The sequence below is a fragment of the Loxodonta africana genome, chromosome X, assembly GCF_030014295.1.
Source record: "Loxodonta africana isolate mLoxAfr1 chromosome X, mLoxAfr1.hap2, whole genome shotgun sequence".
NCBI classification, from domain to species: domain Eukaryota; kingdom Metazoa; phylum Chordata; class Mammalia; order Proboscidea; family Elephantidae; genus Loxodonta; species Loxodonta africana.
In genome coordinates, this window is record NC_087369.1 from 146,568,932 (window position 1) to 146,590,744 (window position 21,813).

The 21,813-nt window shown below is 36.6% G+C and overlaps 1 protein-coding gene across 7 annotated transcripts in view; it reads right to left on the reverse strand.

Annotated features, from left to right (window-relative positions):
• The window catches only part of TENM1 (teneurin transmembrane protein 1), a 618,409-nt gene that overhangs the window by 352,419 nt on the left and 244,177 nt on the right, over nucleotides 1-21,813 (reverse strand). For all 7 annotated transcript variants that reach the window (XM_010594654.3, XM_003414757.3, XM_003414758.4 and 4 more), the window contains one exon: nucleotides 2,350-2,588. In XM_010594654.3, the coding sequence (XP_010592956.1) occupies nucleotides 2,350-2,588 (239 nt within the window). The remainder of the gene's footprint in view (nucleotides 1-2,349; nucleotides 2,589-21,813) is intronic.

A 21,813-nucleotide genomic window follows, 5' to 3' on the forward strand; every position in this document is an offset into this window, starting at 1 on the left:
TAAAGCACTTAGCATAATTCATTTTTTTTCAGCAATATTTTATTGAGAAGGATGCTATATGCCAGGCACTGTTCTAGGTGCTGAAATACAGCCATGAATAAAATTATTAAAATAGTTCTAATCCTGAGAACTATTTTAATAGTATTTTAAATAGTAAAATAATAATGATAATAATGGTAATAAGAATAAGAATTAACACTTACAGGACACTTACTATGTTTTAGGCACTATTCAAAGTGCTTTAGATATATTAACTCATCTAATCCTTACAGTGACTCTATGATATAGGTACTCTTATTAGGCCCATTTTGCAGATCAGAAGACAGAGTCCTGAAAACGTTAAATAATTTGTTCAAGGTAACATGCCTAATAAGTGACAGAGGTCTAAATATCCATGCATATAACGAACTATGTTCCCTTCCTGTGATGTCAAACTTACATGCCATTGTTTACCCTATAAAAAGGCAGTCCTTAAAGTGACTGAAATATTCTACTTTCACTTATGAAATGAATAAATAACCTAATTAAACAAGCCTGAGAGTATATAATAACATTTTTGATACAGGAGTGGCCACAATAGTAAATTTAAATAGGAAAACACAGTTTAAATACAGTATAAATCTGTGAATAAAGAGCTTGGTAGTACCTAGATTTGTTTATACCAGGGTTAAGTCTTGTCTCTAAAACATTATCTGTATATAAAGTAAAAGTTAATGGGAGATAATTCATAAGAGTTTGTCTCATACTCAAATAAGAACATTTTAAAGGGTCTCTATGTATTTAAACTTCCTATATTGGAAACCCTGGTGGCGTAGTGGTTAAGTGCTACAGCTGCTAACCAAAAGGCTGGCAGTTCAAATCCGCCAGGTGTTTCTTGGAAACTCTACGGGGCAGTTCTACTCTGTCCTATGAGGTCGCTATGAGTCGGAATTGATTCAACAGCAAGGGGTCTTCTATATTAGTCCTTGTTTTAGATGATTTCAGATTAAAATTATATTTGAGTGGCAGTACTTTCTCATCACTCCATCCCTTTAGCAATCCTTCTCATGCAGATTATTACAAACCAAATAAACATACATGTTGTGTTATCCTGAAATGACTGAGATAAAAGACACTTTTTTTTGGTTGTTATTACAGGGTAATATCATCCACGTTTAGTAGAAGCATTAGTCAAATTGTTCCATGAAAGTATAAAACGGATGACCACGTCATCATTACAGGTCATGATCCCATACTGCTGACATTATCAGTGACTTCCCTACAAAATAAATCTTGCTTTATTTACTTACCGCCTCCCTGTTCTATAACTCCTATAAAAACTGGTTATGTGAACTTTCTTGTTGCTCATATTTTGCATAAATGGGAATCAACCAAATTTACTTTAGTATTCATAATCATGAGAAAGTCTAAATCCCTTTATAGCTACCTCTCAAAATTATATTCACTGTGTCTTAGTGGGTAATCTTGCTTCAATTACGAAACTGAGTTAAACCTGAGAAGTTGTTTCCCAGTGACATACCTGGATAGAAATTTTTCGACCACAACATTCTATTCATTCTAGGAAGAGGCTTCCACAAAATACATGTTTCTTAAGTTAATTTACATTTTAGACCGCAGACCCACTCAAGCAAGGAAATTAATGTTCAGTCAAAACCAAATGCCATCTAGAAAAATCAATACGATTTGCTATCAAGTGAGGGTGACTTTAATCAGGGTGACTCAAGAATAACAAGAAAGTTTTTTCTTAAAAGTGGAAAGAGTGCCTCATGACTGTTTTCTGCTTTACCTTCCCACACATAGTAGCCATACAATTCCGTAGCCATTTACCAAGTGAAAAAATAGGAAGACTTTTTTTTTTTCTGTTTCCTTTTTTTTGGCCCCCGTGTAAAAATCAGAATTCCTGGGAAGAAATTATGCTTTGGATTTTCTGATAGTTTCCACCAGTTAACTACTGCTTTAAGGAAATTACTACCCAGAAATTTAGTTGCAGTGTTATTGTGTAACTATAATTTAAGAAGCTATTGTAGATTAGCACTTATGACTTCTAATGAGAAAACCATAACAACCTTTTAATTGAAAGGAAAATGGTTAACTACAGTAATTGCAATCAATAAGACTCTGTTAGTAGTATAAATATTTCTTCTCAAAGAGCATTCCTTACTCATCGTCTCTGCAGTATTTAAGGTTAGAAAGTACAAAGACAAAACTAATTAGAAATTCTTCTGTTGTTTATAACACTAAGCCTTGGCCCACATTTGTAGATCCCAGAGTTGAGAGAACTCCCTCACCCCACAAGCAAAACAAGACTTCGATTAAGAAGAAACTGAGGCATGGATAAAAGGGGCTTACCAATCACATACGCGAGTAACAAGGCCAAAGTCACTGTGATTGCTGTGGCGCTCAAGGCCGTGCACTTCCAGTTGCAGCACCTGTAAGGTTTGTTGAATGTAAAGGCAGGTCTAGAAAAGGTGCTTCGAGGAAGCGGCCTGGGAGGGGGTGAGTACACGGTGTTGGATGTCAAAGGGTAGTTCTGGCTGGCTGCACTGAAGATAGCAGAGGAACCAGATCCATGTTTGAACAGGAAATGCCTATGAGAAGGAAACAAAAGTTTGGGTTATAAAAACCAAATCTAGTAGTTACCAAAACACATACTCCATTAATACCGAACAGTTATGCTATGACAAAGCTCAGGTGAACTGGGAAAGGCTTGTTGAAATTTTCATGTAATGAGGGTTAACTCTAATTGCTCTTGGTGGGCTTCCTCTTGTTTTCCCATTTAGATCTTTAAGGAGGAAGAAAGGGGTTGTCTTAGTTATGTAGTGCCACTATAACAGAAATACCACAAGTGGATGGCTTTAACAAACAGAAATTTATTCTCTCATAGTCTAGGAGGCTAGAAGTTCCAATTCAGGGCACCAGCTCCTGGGGAATGCTTTCTCTGTCTGTTCTGGGGGAAGGTCCTTGTCATCAATCTTCCCCTGGTCTAGAAGTATCTCAGTGCAGGGACCCCAGGTCCAAAGGGCACGCTCTGTTCCTGGCTCTACTTTCTTGGTGATAGGAGGTCCCCTCTTTTATATCTCAAAAGAGATTGACTCAACATACAACCTAATTTTGTAGATTGAGTCCTGCCTCATTAACATAACTGCCTCTAATCCTGCCTCATTAATATCATAGAAGTAGGATTTAAAACGCCTAGGACAATCACATCAGATGACAAAATGGTGGATAATCACACAATACTGGGGATCATGGCCTCACCAAGTTGATACACATTTTGGGGGGACACAGTTTAATCCATAACAGGGGTCTTGTGCTCCCTAACTTGCTGTCTAGTGAACTTCTCAATCTATGAGTGTTAACATTCCATATTTGATGTTATTTACTATACTGCTGTCTTTCTTTAAATAAGATCTTCAAGAGTCGATTCAAAACCAGAAAGAGACATCTCACTCACTGGGCATTTTGATAGTTAGAACATCCTAGAAACCGGCATTTGAGACCTTCCTCACTATGCAATTTTAGATGCCAGCTTTTGCAATTATATTTTCTCTAACAGTTTATTATAAAAACTATCAAACACACAGCTAAGTTGAGTGAACTTTATAATAAACACCCATATACTCACCACCTAAATTCTACAATTAACATTTGACTATACTCACTTTATCATACTCACTGTATCATAACTATCTATCTACCCCTCTCTCTATCCATCTATCTTATTTTTTAAGCATTTCAAAGTAAGTTGCTACATCAGTACACTTCCTTTCACATATTTTCAACTTGCATATCATCAATTAGAGTTCAATATGTTTTTACTGATTTTTCAAAATGCAAAATATATACATGATAAAATGCACAAATTTTAAGCGTACATTTGCTGAGATTTGACAAATGCAATCACCTGTGCAACCCAAACCCTTATCAAAATACAGAACATTCTCATCCTTCCCAGGGAAGTTCCCTCCTGCCCTTTCTAAGTAAATCCTTACCCCCATTTTCCAGAGGCAACCACTATTTTGATTTTTCATTTCCACTGTGGGTTAGTTGTGTCTGTTCTGGAAATTCATATAAGAAGAGTCATGCTGCTGTCCTGTTTGAATTACTACAGGTTGATTACTGAATGCTCATGACTATTGTAATATGGACCTTTCATAAACAGTAGTGAGTTATTCACATGGAAGGAGTTGACAAACAAATGAAAGTGTGTTTTTGTGTATATATTTCACACCTATTGAAAGCTAAGTGCCATGTGTTGTGCTAAACACTCATTATCTCATTTAGTTCTCAATCACATGAAATAAAACCCAAAATCCATTGTTGTGGGATCAATTCCTACTTATAGTGACCCTATAAAAAAATAAAACCAAACCTACTGCCATCAAGTCGATTCCGACTCATAGCAACCCTACAGGACAGAGTAGAGCTGCCCCATAGGGTTTCCAAGGAGCGCGTGGTAGATTCCAACTGCTGACCTTTTGGTTAACAACCGTAGCTCTTAACCACTATGCCATGACCCTATAGGACATATTATATCCTCATTTTACACTTCTGTTGTACATAGGGTCTCTATGAGTAGGAAACAACTAGATGGCACCTAACAACAACATCAAAAGATTTTAAATATGCATATTCTTTGATCCAATAATTATGCCTATAGAAATTTATCCATAGAAAATTATGTGTATGACAATGTATACAAGAAGTCTTTCACTGTAGTATTATTTATAGTAGAAAAAAAAACCTAAATGCCCAATAAGAGGTATTTGGTTAGGTATCATTTTACAAATACATAGTGGAATACCATACAACCATTGTAAATTATGTTGCAAAAGAATATGTATTCACTAGGAAAAGTGAAAAAATTGAAAAAAGGCAGGTTTCAAAAACAGTATGGGCAATAAGATACAATTTTTAAAAGAAGAAAATATATTCAAGGAAAAATAATACTTTTCATTACCTTTGGATGGTAGGGGTATTTTTTGAAGTTTTCTGCCTTGAAGTTGTATTGCTTTTGTAACTAGGATGAAAAACATTGGGGTGGTGGTGGAAAAAAAATGCACTGGATAGCACCAACCACAGGAATAGTTGTTTCACTTATATGAATATGATACTAGAATTTACTGAGCACCTAGAAGGGTCAGGCACCAAGCTAGGCACTTTATATGCATTATTTTGATCCTCATACGTCTGTGAGGTTGATACCATTGTCCTAATCTTACAGATGATGAAACAGACCGTAAGAGGTTTAGTAGGAGTAGAATGTTAATAGTAGTAGTCATCATCATCTTCACCACAGGTAACATTCATTGAGTGCTTACTTACGCCAGGCATTGTTCTAAATACTTCCCAAAGTATTAACATCATTTAATCATCACAACTCTGTTACTGTCAGTATCTCCATTTTACAGATGAGAGCACAGAAGCACAGAGAGGTTAATTTGTCCATAGTTCCAGAGCTAGTAATTGATTAAGCTGAGTTTCAAACCCAAGCATTCTAGGTACAGAGCCATTGCTCTTAAGCACTACACTACCATACACTATACTAGGGTTATGCAATTTTTAGACATGGTAAAATTTGAGTCCACGTCTGTTTAGGTACAAAATAAGTATGCATTTTGTTGAGTTTGGCGTGTGGACGATGTTGAATCGAACCACATCAATAGCAAAAAATGTGACAATGATGGCTAGAGAATCACAGAGTTGGAAGGGACTTCAGAAATAATCTCATTTTTAGTCCAACCTCATTTTGCAGTTAGGGAAACTGAGGGAAACTGAACAAGAGTGGCTTACTCAAAAGTAGCATAGCTAGTTAATGGCGTGGTTGAAATTGAAATTGGGGTCTTCCAAAATAGTGTATTTCCTTTGCCCCATGCCACCTGCTGACCACATTCTTCACCAGATTCTAACCACCTGGGCTGAACAAATACAATCTATTTAAATAGCACTACATAATAAGTGTTTATTCTCCGACTATGTCACACGTTGTTCTACTAGTTTAAAAACTGTCTTAACTAGTTTGGATGATTGAGGAAACATTATAAAGAAACTACCCTTTAGTTGATGAGAATTTAAAGAAGTTATTCCTGCTTCTGAGAGGGCCTAATTTACTCCCAGAACAGAGAAACAGTATATAGTAGTAATAAGAATAAATATATTTTAGTGAATAAGTGAATCATAGCTTTGCACTCTCTTTATTTGCTTGCACTTCCTTGTGAGGCCCTGAAATAAACTCCTCTGTGTCATAAGGTGGTGGATTTCTTCTTTAAAGTCTGGTGAGCTCCTCTAGTCTGCATCTCTCTCTTTGGCCACCTAATTTGCAGCAAGAAGTGTAGTACTTTATGGGCAACATAGCAGAGTAACCTCCCCACGTTCTCACCTCCCTACCCCTGCCCTGTGGTTACTCTGCAGGTGACAAATTGTCAGTTACATATAACTGGTCCTATACAACACTCTGATATGTTCTTACGGTATAAAGGAAAAACCCAGCAGTATGGGGCTATTTTACTTAATGTGTGGAGATAAAATCTTTAATCCTTAGCATATTTATGAAGGAGAACAATTGGATTTTTGAGACAATGTAAGTGGCCCAATATGTTGGATATTGATTTGGTTTGGTATATCATTAAGAGGTAGAGAAAAGACAAAGAAAGACAGAGAATTGTTGGCTATTATGATGGCAATTACAAGCAATAATCAATATCCTTGAGTACTGTAAATTTCATCCTGATATTTTTTTTTATACACCAAAGGATCTGCAAGCATAATTTCATAAGTATTTCAGCATAATGAATAAGTTCAACAGATACAGCAGCGCAACATTTAAACTAATTCATATTTGAGTGGAACCCAAATCACAGTCCTCGGTGAGAGCAGATAATCAAATGAGTTCATATACTAAGGCTCCTGGTTTCTTATTAACAAGCTCAGATGAAGATTCTCTGCTGATATGCATCATGAAAAACAGCAATGAAAATGCTATGTATTGTCATAGGCTTTGCAGTCCATTGTTGGAAATCGAAACTAGTGCCTAAACGTGTTTTCATAGTCCCGGAAAAAAGTAGGAGCATAAAGACAAATGCGCAGTGCTAGACTTCAGCTATGTGCTCATAAAATCAGATCATCTGTCTAAGCACATTGCTTTTCCCTAGGGACCTGAGGATATACTAAAAATGTTGCTATCAATTTCATACAATTGGTTTTTTTCCACAGAGCAACTGATAAAAATGCAGTTCAAGAGTTTATGTGTAAGTAGCACTCTTCTTTGCATCTGTTTTAATATCCAAGTTCACATTTAAAAAGGAAAAGCAAGATATTGCTAAAAGGAAATGGGCATATGAGGAAATTGAAAAAAAAAAATAGCTTCAAGACTGATGAGACCCAGTGGTGGTAAATGGGAATATAATAAATGCTCCTGTAAAGATTTTAACATTGTCTATAAAAAAGGAGAAAATGTACTCTCTCTTTTAAATCCCTCATATTACATAATTCTAAGGGTATCTGTTAGCACTAAATAATGTGATTTAATGTGACACTTAAAATTCTACAGGAAATAGACAAGAAATCTACAGCTTTCTAACAACAGACCTATAACCAATGAATTTTTTTCTTTTATGTCCTGTAAGAATTTTTCAGAGATGCATATCTAAACTTGTATTCCCTTAGCTATAAGCATTTGACTCATGTCTATACGCAGAAGAAGGAATTGAACTTACTTTCAGTAGAAGTTAAGGTTGAGTTAAAAAAAAAAAAAGAAGAAGAAGAAGACAACTACGACAAAAAGGTCTTGAGTCAAGTTAATAGGACCAAATCACATTCAAATAGGATAGTGGAATTTAGGTATTTGTTCTTATGTTTCCAAAAGTAACAGATTAAAAAAAAAAATGCCATCCTGAGTCAGTCCCATTTTCTTCTCTAATGAAAATACTTAGTGTTGTTTTGCAGAAAAGAATGGTTATTTGCCATGATATCAACCTCAACATCTCTAAACCAAAAAAAGGAAAAGAAAAACCAAACCCACTGTCCTTGAATTGATTCCAACTCATAGTAACCCTATAAGATGGAATAGAACTGCCCCATAGGGTTTCCAAGACTATAATCTTTACAGAATCTTTACAGAAACAGACTGCCACATCTTTCTCCCGCTGAGCAGCTGGTGGGTTGGAATCACTGACCTTTAGTTTAGCAGCTGAGCACTTTAACCACTGTGCCACCAGGGCTCCCAACATCTCTAGTTTTCCCTAAATAATCCATTTTTGATACTCCCATATTTATCCAAACTTTTTTTGAAACTGGAGTCCCTAGATGGTACAGTAGGCTAATGCACCGGGTTGCCTGCTATCCAGAAGATTGGAGGTTCGCATCCACCCAGAGGAACCTTAAAAGAAAAGCTTGTGTGATCTACTTCTGAAAAATTAGCCATTGAAAACCCTATGGAGCACACTTCTCCTCTGACACACATGAGTCATCATGAGTCAGAGTTGACTCGACAGCAACTTTTTTTTCTTTTTTTAAACCTAACGGCAATATTAGCTTAGAGAACCTACTGGGGTAACCCACTGTATTCCTATACTAACAGCTGCATAAAGTAGGATTGCTTAGGATTTCATTTTATTTGTCCTAGGGTTCTTCCTTCCAAATTTTAAGCTACCACAGTCCACATGCTCCCTCCTCACGCTTGTGTGCCAAGCATTTACAAAAAGGTTACACCCTTTCCATGCCTTTTGTAATTTTTAAGAGGTTTTGAAAAAAGAATTTCAGTATATCTATCTATGCCTTAATTTTTCTAGGCTTTTTTTTTTTAAGTATTAGCTCTACGATCTGTTCTGAAATGGAAGTACTCTAGGGTCTAGATTGGTATTCTTAAACGATTTTGCAAATGAGGTAGTTAATAGCTAATGGAAAAGCTCTTATTGAAATTTTTTTTCCCCCCATGGCTATTACGTCTGCTTCTCCTTTAATCAGAAGCAATATCTGCCCTACCTCTTTACTGCCTCTGGACTGTAAATTCCTTGAAGGCAGGAATCAAGTCTTAATTTCTAGGTACACTGTCTTGTACTTCAAAGGTACTCAATGAGTATATATTGATTTGTATGATGCCTTTGCTTCTTCTAAAAGGCTCTTGATTCACTGGGAAGAAAGCATGAAGCTTGGGGACTCTAAAGTGTTTCACTTGTCAGTAAATATCTCTTGGTTTATTGACTAAAAGGACAACTATAAGCTTTCATTTCATGTTCATGTAACCGAAAATAAATAAATCAAGGAGATAGTTAATTCACATTTAATTTATTTTTCAGATGCATTTTGATACTGAAATAATTACTTTAATAAAATAATACAAATAATTTCACTGTTAATGGCAATGGCAGTGACCATTTACTGAACATCTCCTATGTGTCAGACACTCTGCTAAGATACTGTGTTTTTTTCTCACTGAATCCTCGAAATAACCTAACAAGATAGATTATCCTCATTTCAGAGACGAGGAAACTGAGGCCCAAATCTTAAGGTTAAATAAATTGCCCAAGGTCACACAACTGGTAAGTGATAAGATTTGCTGATTAACTTCAGTTCTGCTGATCGCTAGAAATGTAAGCTACACGAGGGTAAGAATGTCTGTCTTATTCAGTGCCGTATACCTGGCATCGAGAATGGTGCCTGACAATAGAGGTGTTCGATAATATTTTTAAATCCATGCATGAATAATAAAATCTGTTTACTTAACCACTGTGCATATATCAGCTCGTGACAGCACTCATAATGTTAACCATTAAGGCAATAAAATTTTCTTAATTCACGAGATTATCTGACATTTCTCCCTTAAATATGAATATATGAAAAAGATTAGTATTCCACTGAATATGTTTTTATGGAAATATTTCTTCCAATTCTTAAAATTACAGAAGTGACAAACTGATATTAGGAAGGTACTTATCCTCATCATGAAAACGAGGTAACCGTCATGTCTGTCCATTAGAAAGCGGGAGACAGCAGAACATTTTTTCATTTGCTAGCACATCAAACTTTCCTATATAAATTAAACGTTTCTACAACAAGAAATTTAGAGATAAGTTGCATTTAGGAGTGCTGGCATAGACACATGAATACTAGGAAAGAAAATACTACCTAATCTATAATGTTTGATCAAGTTGCTTTAGTAGACCTCAAAAGTAAATTAAAATAAATAATCATACCCTACTTCATAATAACGGCTTTTCAAGTCACTCTCTCATTCCTGCTTTCGCCAAGTTAGATCCATGCTCTGCAGATCTAAATTTAATTTAAAACCTGATATGAAAGAACTCTGCACCGATTGAAGGGTAAATATCAAGTTAATTTTTTTTATTAATACAAATGTTCCTGTATTAAAAGGCTTCATCCAATATATAAAAATTATTTACTTAGAAGTAAGCTTACAATATTTTCATTCTTTTTTTTTATATTTAGTAATAATTTATACCCTGAGACATGATGAAGAAGTTATAATCTTTTCACACAAGAAAACAATTAGAAAAAATTAGAAAACTATTGCTGGGTGACATTTTCAATCCTCTTATGATTTTAAACAGCTTCTCCACTAAGGAATATGGAATGTCATGCTATTGTTTTCAGGAGTTTATTCCACAACTGGGACTATTTAAAATGGGGACAAACATGCTACCCAGGCAAAATTTGTGATCACATGTTTAAATTTAACACAGATCCCCAATTTGCTAGGGCTTGTTTTTTAATTTCTCCATTTTGTAAATAAATTCAATTGTATTTCCCTTCACAAAAGTTGAAAGTCAGGTCCCAATTTTACTCTCTGAGCAACATGCTTTTTTCATAGACTTGGTCCTCACTGGTTACTTGGCTTATTCTTTCTTTTTAAACAGGTGGGTGGTGGGAGGAGTATTATATACTTGGATTGCCTTTTTATTCATCCTCATTTTCCACACACATGTGTTTTCCTAACTTATTTTATGACCCAGTTGACAGTGTATGCCTTTCTGTATCATTTGATTTTATTGAACTGTAACCTATATTAGCAAGGACATCTCATTTTAAGGAAAGAATGTTTCAAATTAATTGCAAAGAAATACCATAGGGACAGAGCCTGACTTTCCCACTGAACTGCTCAGGTTGAAATCTAGATTATCATCCTAGTGCAATTTTTGAATGATGTTGATTAACATTTCCCTTTATCAACTTTAATTACTTTGAGAGTCTTAGTAATACGTGTACATTAAAGGCAAGATTGCTTTATAATGTTATAACATAAGAAATACCATTCGAATCAGTCCCTTAACCTAGCCAACATAATATTTATCTAAGGGAAAAACAGATAAAAGCCATTAATTGTCCTCCGAAATATCAGTCTCAACAATGTTCCTGAAGCAGAGGCTGCTAGCTCCTCACCAACATCCATGTTCTCCTTTCTCCCTGGGCACACAGACTATGTTTCCAAGCCATCATTTCCGTTAGATACGGTCACGTGACTTCTGGCTAAAGAAATGTGAGCAGAAGCAATGTTTCCCACTTCTGGGATTGATCCCTAAAAAAACTTCCCACCCATGATCTATCTTTCTCCTCTTTCCCCATCCACTGGCTAGAAGAGAGTAGATTCAAAGATGGAAAGAGCCTAGTAACTGATTCCATGGAATATTATGTAACTATAGAAAATACAAAGTATTTGTAACAACATAAGTATATGAGATATGCTGATCATTGTCTCTCAGCCCAAAGCTCTGGAACGGATATCCCTATCCATGTATAACATGACACTTCCCCACTCTCCACTGCCCTCAGCCATAGTTAGTTGAACCAGAGATGGATAGGCAAGTGTTTTCTCTCTCTCAGAAATCTGCAAGGTCATGTTGTGTCAGAGTTAGAGCTGAAAGATAACGAGGGAACAGAGAAATAAATCCCATCCAGACTGAAGCCTGAGAATGGAGTATATGTTCAAAGAGGCTCCAGAAAAAAAGAGAGCAATGGAGAAGGTTCCATCTCGCATTAGGCCAGGTTGTACTTATTGTCATTTCATTTCCCTGTAAGATTCCCTTATACTTTTTTAAAACCTTCTTTTTGCTTGGTTTAGTTTTAAAGATTTTGTGTTCCTAGTAATTTCTAAGGTAATAAGCAATTCATTGTTGAGTAAAAAAACAAAAACAAAAAAACTAAACAAAACCCCAGAATGTGTATATATAGTACCACCACAATCATGTATGTCTACCTCACACCAAAACACAAACAACCCAACCCCAGCCCCAAATTCCCACTCCACAGAGATCTGATCTGGAAAAAACCATGGAAATCTTAATAGTAATTAGCATTGGGTGATGGAATTTTCAGTTATTTTTCTTTGTGATTTTATGTATTTGTTTCTATTTTTCAATGAACATCTACTTTTATACAATTCTTGATTACCTGGACTCTGCAGGCCTCTCAGCCTTGCTCCTGCTATTGTCTCCAATTCCCCCTACATTCTGGCTGTCTTAAGTCATGTGTGATTTCCCAAAACTGCCATATTCTTTCAGGCCTCTGTGTCCTTGTAAGCTTCTTAGCAACAAAAACAATGATAGAAGAGCTATGAAATGGTGTAGGTCTAAGATGAAGGCCAGAGAGAGTGAATGAAGAAAGAATGTAGGGAGAGTGAAGAGTGTAGAGGAAGAGAAAGAAATACAATAAGAAAGGAAATTTGACACATAGATAAAACCAAAAAAAAACCAAACCCACTGCCGTTGAGTCGATTCCGACTCATAGCGACCCTATAGAATAGAGTAGAATTGCCTCAGAGAGTTTCTGAGGAGCGCCTGGATGATTCGAACTGCTGATCTCTTGGTTAGCAGCCATAACACTTAACCACTACGCCACCAGATAGGCTATATATATATATATATATATATAAATGATTGATAGATAGATTTGGCTATACAAGCAAGGGTAGAGGATCATTTGCTAGTTACTTCAGGGCTCACTATGGCCTCCATTGCTATAGCTCTGATCTAGTTGGCCATGATATACTGTATTTTTACAACTTTTTGAATTCCAAGAAAACAAGTCAATTAAACATACATACAAACTTTTATATATTTACTGTGTCAAAAATATATTCCTTTTGCTTAAGACTCCACATAGAAATGCAGGATATGACAAGTTAATTGAAGATAGAATTATATGAGGAGTTGTCATTTTATTAAGAGGAAAGCAATGGGGAGGGGGGCTTACAGGTAAACGGATAGCTGTCATCCAAATTACACTATAGACTGCAGAATTATCTAAACCCACCACCAAAGGCCTCAGAATGAAGGAACAGGAATACCGAAAATGGGAAGAGAAAAAGGAAACCGCAAGAGTCTCAAGAGGTTGAGTAAAGTGAGATGTTGAGGGAACAATATACTTTGCCTCACCAGTAATAGGACTGACTAGGTTGGGAAACATTGATTTAAAAGAGTGATTCTCAACTGAGGGTGAATTTGTCCCCCAGAAGACGTTTGGTAATGCCTGGAGATATTTTTGGTTTTCACAGTGGGGGAGGGTGCTACTGACATCTTGTGGGTAGAGGTCAAGGATGCTGCTCAACATCCTACAACACACAGGACAGCTCCTCTCCCCCACCAATGCTAACATGTACACACACACACCCCAAAGAATTATTCCAGTCCCAAATGTCAACAGTGCCAAGGCTGCGGCATCTTGGTCTAAACCCACTCATGTGATTGGAACAAGCACCTTTGAAGTACTAAACAGCCTGTTGGAAGGGAATCTGTCACTTTTAAAAGATTTTCCAGATAAAGATTTTTTTTTCTTGCCAGGCATTCATGATCTTACCTTCCTCCGCAAGCTCACAGCTGTTCCTCCCTGTTTGCACTTACGATTGTTCTATTATTCAAATACCCTGAACCCTAGGGCCAGAGGGTATATACAACTCACTCACAATTGCTTCAAACATTTGCCATTGCTGACCAAACAAGGAAATCTTTGATAAGGTACAGAAAATAGAAAACATTTTTTACTTTCAATTTTTAAAATTGCTCTAAATTGTACCCCTCACAAACCTGTCATGAGGCATAAATTCAAAACCTGAACTACTGATTAAAATATGCACAATATATAATAATCACAGCAATTGAAACAACATTAACTCCCCTCAGGTTAGGCCACCTAAGAAACAGTCAAATTCAGCTTTGTGCTGTGCTCTAAAGCTCAGTAACTACAATCCCACAGGAAAAGCAGGAGCACAGGAGAATTTGTGGAATCCAGGCCTTCCTTCCATTGAAATGTTCTCTCCCTGGTTTCCTGCCGAGTGGATTTCAGAGTGCAAAGAAGAAACACATTGGTTCACTTTAATTATTCAGAGACAGCACAGGGAGATAAACAAGGTAAGGTCAGCATCAAGAATATAGTGATTTCATGCACCCCTCTGGCCTCTAAATATACATCTACAGTTGGCAAATATAACCTTAAATCTGAACTTATTTTCTCTATGTATCATTGTCAATATATAGAAAAAAATCATGCATTTACATGATGCAGTAAAGAAATAGCTGGTTGAAACTTACACTCAAACAAGATTATTTTTTTTTTTATTTCAAGAAGAAACATAAAATGAAGTTAGATTTATTTCATAATTAGACAATGATAATATTAAAGATGATATCGAAATTTTACTGTAGTTTCACAGTATGACCTGAGGCAGGTTAGATTTCTGTGTAAGGTATTGCATCTTGAATTCTGTCTCTACGAAGGGTTTTGTTCTTAAATTCATTTATTTAACAGGCTTTTATTGAGCACCTATTGTGTATTACCCACTGCTGTTGAGTCAATTCTGACTCAGCAGCCCTATAGGACAGAATAGAACTGCCCCATAGAGTTTCCAAGGAGCGCCTGGTGGATTTGAACTGCCGACCTTTTGGTGAGCAGTCATAGCTGTTAACCACTGTGCCGCCAGGATTTCCATGGTGTATTAGGCACATAGAGTCTTAGACTAGTTCGGTACTGGCCTAAGATTGCCTCCTTAACTATACTTGCTTGCCATTACAGCTACTCTTTGATAAGTGGAGTGTCTTCCTCCTTTCCTCCTGGCTATTGGGGAATCTGAAGGAATCACGGCTGTTCAATTTAAATTTATCTCACTTGTTTGGGGACCTCGCCTAGAATCAGTAAACTTGCAATTAATTAGACTTCAACTAGCCGGAAAGCTCAATTGAGCAGGATTCTTTAAGTGGAGGAGCAAATGACAGGAAGGCAAGCCACAGAATGACAGGGATTGTAAAATCGGAAAGGACTTTGAATATCATTTAGCTTCACTGCCTCATCTGATTGTTGAGGAAAATGAGTTGAGAAGATAGAAAAGATTTGTTCAAGGTTACATAGCTATTTAGTGGCAGAACTAGACTTGGACTCAAGACTTCTTAGTGCTTTTTCAGCGACTCATAGGAGGTCACCCCAAATTTGTAAAGGATATCCTGGGACTATTAGTCATTTTGCTCACTTTACAATATCCTCTACATCTAGAGCTCTGTACAATAAAAATTCACGTTCAAAATGACAACCCTGATATAGTGTAAGATTTTCAATTACGAAAGATTAAATCATGATCATTTGGATTAAAATGGAAAGTAGATTCATATGGAAGGATGATTTTCAACAGGAATGGCAATTTTTAAAAAAAAAAAAAGTTCTATTTAACCTTAAGCTAACCACCAAATCCAATTAACCAGGACCCCAGTTTTCTGGGCATTTAGGCTCATCAAGATTTCAAGATTTTAATAGGTATAGAATAAAAACTAGATTATGTCTCCAGGCAGGGAGATTTGACTGAACCATAAACACTTAACCGAAAGACAAAAAGAGATGACTTGGGGTTCTTTATATGCCAGAGACAAATTGTATAGAGCACAGAGTACTGGATTAGTTGTATGGAGAGTTTCATTCCAGCTCCAGCACCAACTGTAGCACAAACACTTTATTAAAATTTCCAAGGACCCAGTTTCTGTGTCTTTAAATTGGGCATGATTTCTACCATGTCTACCGCCCAGGATTATTTAGAGTTTAGAATGAGATACTGAATGAAAGTATTTTGGGCAATAGAAAATTATACATACACATTTACATGTGAACACATGGCCACGTGTGCACAAGCACAAATACAAGCACACATACACAGTTTGTTATCTAAAATCTGAGTCTTATGAATTTGACAAAGAAGATTATTTAGCTACAAGTGCATCTACTAAAAAGCAACTTGCCATGTTCCCATAAAATTACCTAAGTTACTGATACTATACAGTATGGGAAATGACAGCATTTGAAAGATTAGACTGTCATACATTAAAAACATAATTATTTTAGTTGAAAGGTGAGGGGAAAAGAAGACTGTGAATATTTTATTCCAGAACAAAATCAATTTACTTGGGAGGCTAATATGCCACAAAGGGAAATAATCAATAATATCTGTGTTTTTATGGTGTACTTGATATTTTGATAGTTAAATTGGAAACAGTCATAAATTAGCATCAATGTTGTCAATGCAAGCCCTGTGCATACATATGTCACTATTAAGTATCTTCGTCAATAACAAGGGACTGCCTAGTGTTCCGTGTATTCCAGATGGAGACAGGGAGTGTGAGTTTTAATCTTGGCTTGGTCAATGATAGCTGCCTGCCCTTGGGAATATGACTTATATTTGAAAGCCAACTTTAATTGAGGGCGAGAGGCTATTGTAACACAGTTACTATGAGAATAAAAAAAAAAAAAGAGAATAGCAAAGGTAAACTTACATCTATTGTTGTTAGTTGTCATTGAGTGGACTCCCACTCACGACAAACTTATGTATAACAGAACAAAACATTGCCTAGTCCTGTACCATCTTCACGTTTGAGTCCATTCTTGCAGCCACTGTATATTTTCAGTGCTTTCCAACCCATGGGGCTCATCTTCCAGCACTATATGGGACAATATTCTCTTCTGATGTGATCTATAAAGTTTTCTTTGGCTAATTTTCAGAAGTAGATCACCAGACCTTTATTCCTAGTCTGTCTTAGTCTGGAAGCTACACTGAAACCTGTTCATTGTGGGTGACTCTGATAGTATTTGAAATATCGGTGGCATAGCTTCCACCATCACAGCAACATGCAACCCACCACAAACTAACAGACGGGTGGTGCTTTATACCAGAAAAAAAAAAAAAAAAAAAAAAAACCATGGACGTCGAGTCAATTCCGGCTCATTGCAACCACATAGGACAGAGTAGAACTGCCCACAGGGTTTCTAAGGAACAGCTGGTAGATACGAACTGCCGACATTTTGGTAAGCAGCCAAGCTCTTAACCATTACAACACCAGGGCTCCAAAGGGAGTTTTATTTCCCAAAGGTGGTGTCATCATCAGCTGTGTGCCCTGGTAGGGGTTTGGCAACCTGAGAAGCCTGTACTGCTGTATGGGATAACGCTGGGTTTTCTTCTGCATTGTGTGACCACGCCTGCAAGTTTCCATCTTCTTTACCATTTAGGACATGTGATCTTTAACTTGCTCTGTTGGTTTCTTTCCATTTTAAAATCACCATCCTGGTGACTACTATGGATCTCTTCACTGAATGTATTCTCTCTGCCCTTTTTTTTTTAACTGCTTCCAGCCTATATGAAAGTTTTGCCCTGATTCAGCTTCCTCTCAGTCTACTATCCTATTTCAAGAGTAGTCTAACTTCTACTTTTGTTTTCTTATCTCTTATCAATTCTTCAAACCTATTGCAGTTTAGCTTCAGCTCACCACTGTGCTAACAATGGCTTCTTAAAAGTCCAGAAGTCTGTAAGTGATGGAGTCAATGGTCTCTTCTCATCCACATTCTATGTGACTCCTCTGCGGCATTTGAAATTCATGATCACCATCTCCTTGAAATTTTCTCTTATCTTTTTCTTTTCCTCAATCACCTAAGCTGGCTTCTCTTCCTGCACGGGCTCCTAAGAGGTAGGTGTTCCCCATGGTTTGGCTTATGGTCTTCTTTTCTTCTTGTGCGAAACTTCCTGTGTAGGTTTTCCAAGATTTCCTGCATCACTCACCAAAGCTCAATTACTATAAACATAATAATATCAAACTTTTAACTATTCATGTCCAGCATGAGCTCTGGAATCACGCAGACCTGGGTTTGAACTGGCTTACATACATTCCAACTTGTGACCTTGGTGCATATTGCTCAATTTCTCTAAGCCTAACTATCAAAAACTATAAACTGGAATAAATGTGATAACAGTGTAGCACAGTGCTTGGCACACAGGAAGTACTTGGTAAATGGTAGGAGAAAACGTTTTCTCTTTCCCCTTCTCCTGGGTTCCATATCTATATTTTTAACTATTTATTAGATGTTGGATGTTTCCAACTGAATGTTCTTTGTTCAGATGCTCTGTCTGCCTGTCCACACATCCATCATGCAAATGTTTTTGAACAGTATACGCTAAGGACTGAGGAATCAAAGTAAAAAAAAAAAAAAGGCATACGTGATCCTTTACTCGACTTGCAATGGTTTATAAAGACAGTAAAAGATTTGGAGTGAAAATATACAAGGGAACAAGGTCTTGACAGACATGCACAAGGGTGCTGTGAGGCCATAGATAAGGGACAGCTCTATAAAATTTGGGGTGGGGAGATGAAAGCAAGTAAAGGAAAACTTATAAGAGCCACCTTTGACCCCTCTCCCTTCTCGCGTATCGCATCTAGCCAGATCCTAAGTTCTGTAATATTATTAACCTTAGTAAGATTAACATTTTAGGGCGGAGCCTGTCTCCCCCACTAGAATTAAAGCTCCATAAGGACAGGGTTTTTGTCTGTTTTGTTTTGTACTGTAGCCTCAGCAACTAGAAAAGTACCTGGCACGTGGCAGACAATAAATATTTGTTGAAATTTGTTGTTGAAATTTATCTATGCTAAAATTCATGATAGTACTTATAATGAACTGTTTTACATTTTTAAAAATTTGCATTATACAGTCTCTCATACCCTCAGATATCACACCAAAAAATTAACAGAATGGAGAAGCAGATGTTACTGTTTATTTCCTTATCTGTTCGCCAAAGGGGGCAATTCTTTTTGTTTTCCTGTTCTTTAAATGGAACACTCAGTACAACGCTTCCACAATTCTTTCAGAAAATATTTCAAAGACCTCAAGACTTAACCCTATGTTATGTTTTGTTTTTAAAGCCACAAACATTTTTATGTTGTGGAGTTAATGAAGAGCCAGCTGGATTCTCCCAAAGGGAGATGTTTAGTAGCATATCTTTGATACACACATGCATACAAACACACAGACACACGCCTGTAGAAAGTAAGAATAATTGACAGAGAAATCATTTTCTGCTACTTCAAATATATTTCATATTTTCAGTAAAATAGGAGACAAGTGTCTATTAACTTGACATGGTAATGGAAATATGTATTATGACTAACTGGATAAGTAACTTTGTAGTTAATGAAGTTGTTAAGAACTAGTTTTCTCTCTTGATCAAAATCAGATATTTCTGTTTTAAATATACAATGAGGGATGGAGAAGTAGATAAATATATGGAGAGGGAGAGTAAAGAGGTGGGTACAGAGACTCCTCTAAAATTTATGCTTTTGTTTACTATAAAACTCTGATGGCGTAGTGGTTGAGTTAGGGTTCTAACCAAAAGGCCTGCAGTTCAAATTCACCAGGCGCTCCTTGGAAACTCTATGGGGCTGTTCTATTCTGTCCTATAGGGTCTCTAGGAGTCAGAATCGACTTGACGGCAACGAGTTTGGTTTTTTTGGAGTTTATACTTATATATTGGGGCCCCAGTGACACAGTGGTTCAGAGCTACAGCTGCTAACCAAAAAGTCAGCAGCTCAAATCCACAGCTGCTCCTTGGAAACGCTATGGGGCAGTTCTACTCTATCCTGTAGGGTTGCTATGAGTTGGAATCAACTCGACAGCAATGGGTTTTTATACTTATATATATTACGTCAATCAACTAATTCCTAAAAATTCCCTAAAATGCCCACTTAGATTCACATTTGGACTGCTAAATACATATTTTCCATATTAAAACCAGATTTCATCTCACCTATGGTAAAATATCCTTCCTTGTAAAATGAAACAAATTATGTTCGCTGATGGTTTTCATTCTGAAATAAATCTGAAAGTAGTCAATTAAAACGGCTTTTTAAAAAAATAAATAATACACACCAAAGAGACTAGAGACTGTATCACAATGATCTCCAAAGTATTGCTCTTCACTGCCTAAACCCAATATATTATTATGGATACATTTTTACTCTCAACATGTAAAATATATTTTTAACACTACAAAATTCTCCTTCATGTAAATTTAGCATATTCCACATTCATCATTTGTTGTAGGCTAAAAAGCTTGGTTGATTCCCATTCATCTGTAGTAAACAGGATTTATAGTTTATAGATTAGTTCTACAAAGTCTTTTCCTGTCTAAAAAAGAATCATTAAATCTGTGGCTGAAGATAGATTTTGCTAACCCCAGTGCTATTAAAGGATTAAAGCATGAGATATCGTTGGCTCTAAGAACTGAATATGTACATTCTGAGCCCCCCCCCAGTTATTATCGAAGGGAAAAAATTGTTTCTAAATCTATTTTTCCATTGCAAATGTTCTAAGGGGGGAAAAAAAGCTACTTATAAATGTTAGGTAGATTTCAGTAGTACTATGTAATAAAGAAATATAACTGCTACTGGAGAGCTTACATTTATGTGTTAATATTTAAAGAATATTATTCCATAGATATTTAAATCACTGCTATCACCATTAATGAATATTTCTTCCAAATGATTCTTATTTCCCCAAGACAGACACTAACTCTAGAAGCCTGGTAATAAGCATTGGTCATATAGATATCATTTTTCTTTCTATTCCTTGCCAATATCTCTTTCACCAATGGCCCTGGTTCTTCTTTCATAAAAATAGCCCTGTAGACTCCACTTAATTGTCACATTGGCCTAAAGCCAGCAAGGGCAGATAGCTTCATAAAGATGTAGCCATCTGTCAGGGTATGCTAAAAATCAATGAAGATAGTTGCTACTCCCTCCTCTGGCCAGGCACACCTCCTCTACACAATGCTGAGTTGTCCTTGTGATCTGAAGTGGCCATGTTATTCTCAACACCAAGTTCTTCTGAGTATCAAACATTATAACAAAATCTTCAAGTAAAATTCATTTTGGTGAATAAGACCATGGTTAATTTCCATTGCCATCATTTTGAAAAAAATAATTGCCATGAGGGCAAGTCATGGAAAATTAGTTGGGGCCTTGAACACTCAGCCAAAAAATCCAAAAGAGTAACAGAGTATATCAAGTAAACTTTGAGCTGGGTGTTTGAATTGGAGACAGTGAAGAGAGTAAACAAGGGAAACATAAACTGTTGTAATTCCACTTACAAAGTGAATTAGAATGAAGAGGTCAAGAAGTTTAGAAAACTGTTCCAGTGCTCTCAGGGAGTGGGCTATGTTTGATATCCTAACAGAAATAAGCACCACCCATTGAACTGGATGATAAAGGCACACCAATCCACTTGCACACAGAGTGCTCTGGTAGAATGGAAAAGCCAATACAGAAAGGAAAGCAGTACGTCATGATTCTTAGAAGCTAGAAAGGAACAAAAACCAGTGCTAAGAGGATGGAGAAGGGAGGAATAGGGCACAGAGGAAGAACAGAAAGAGGGGACGGAACTAAAATGAGAGTGTAAACTGCATGTGAGGTCTAAAACAATCCTTGTAACAACCTTATGAGGGGAGTGCTATTTTTTAAGAGCAGGAAACCAAGGTTTAGAAGGGTTCAGTAATTTGCCCAACCTCAT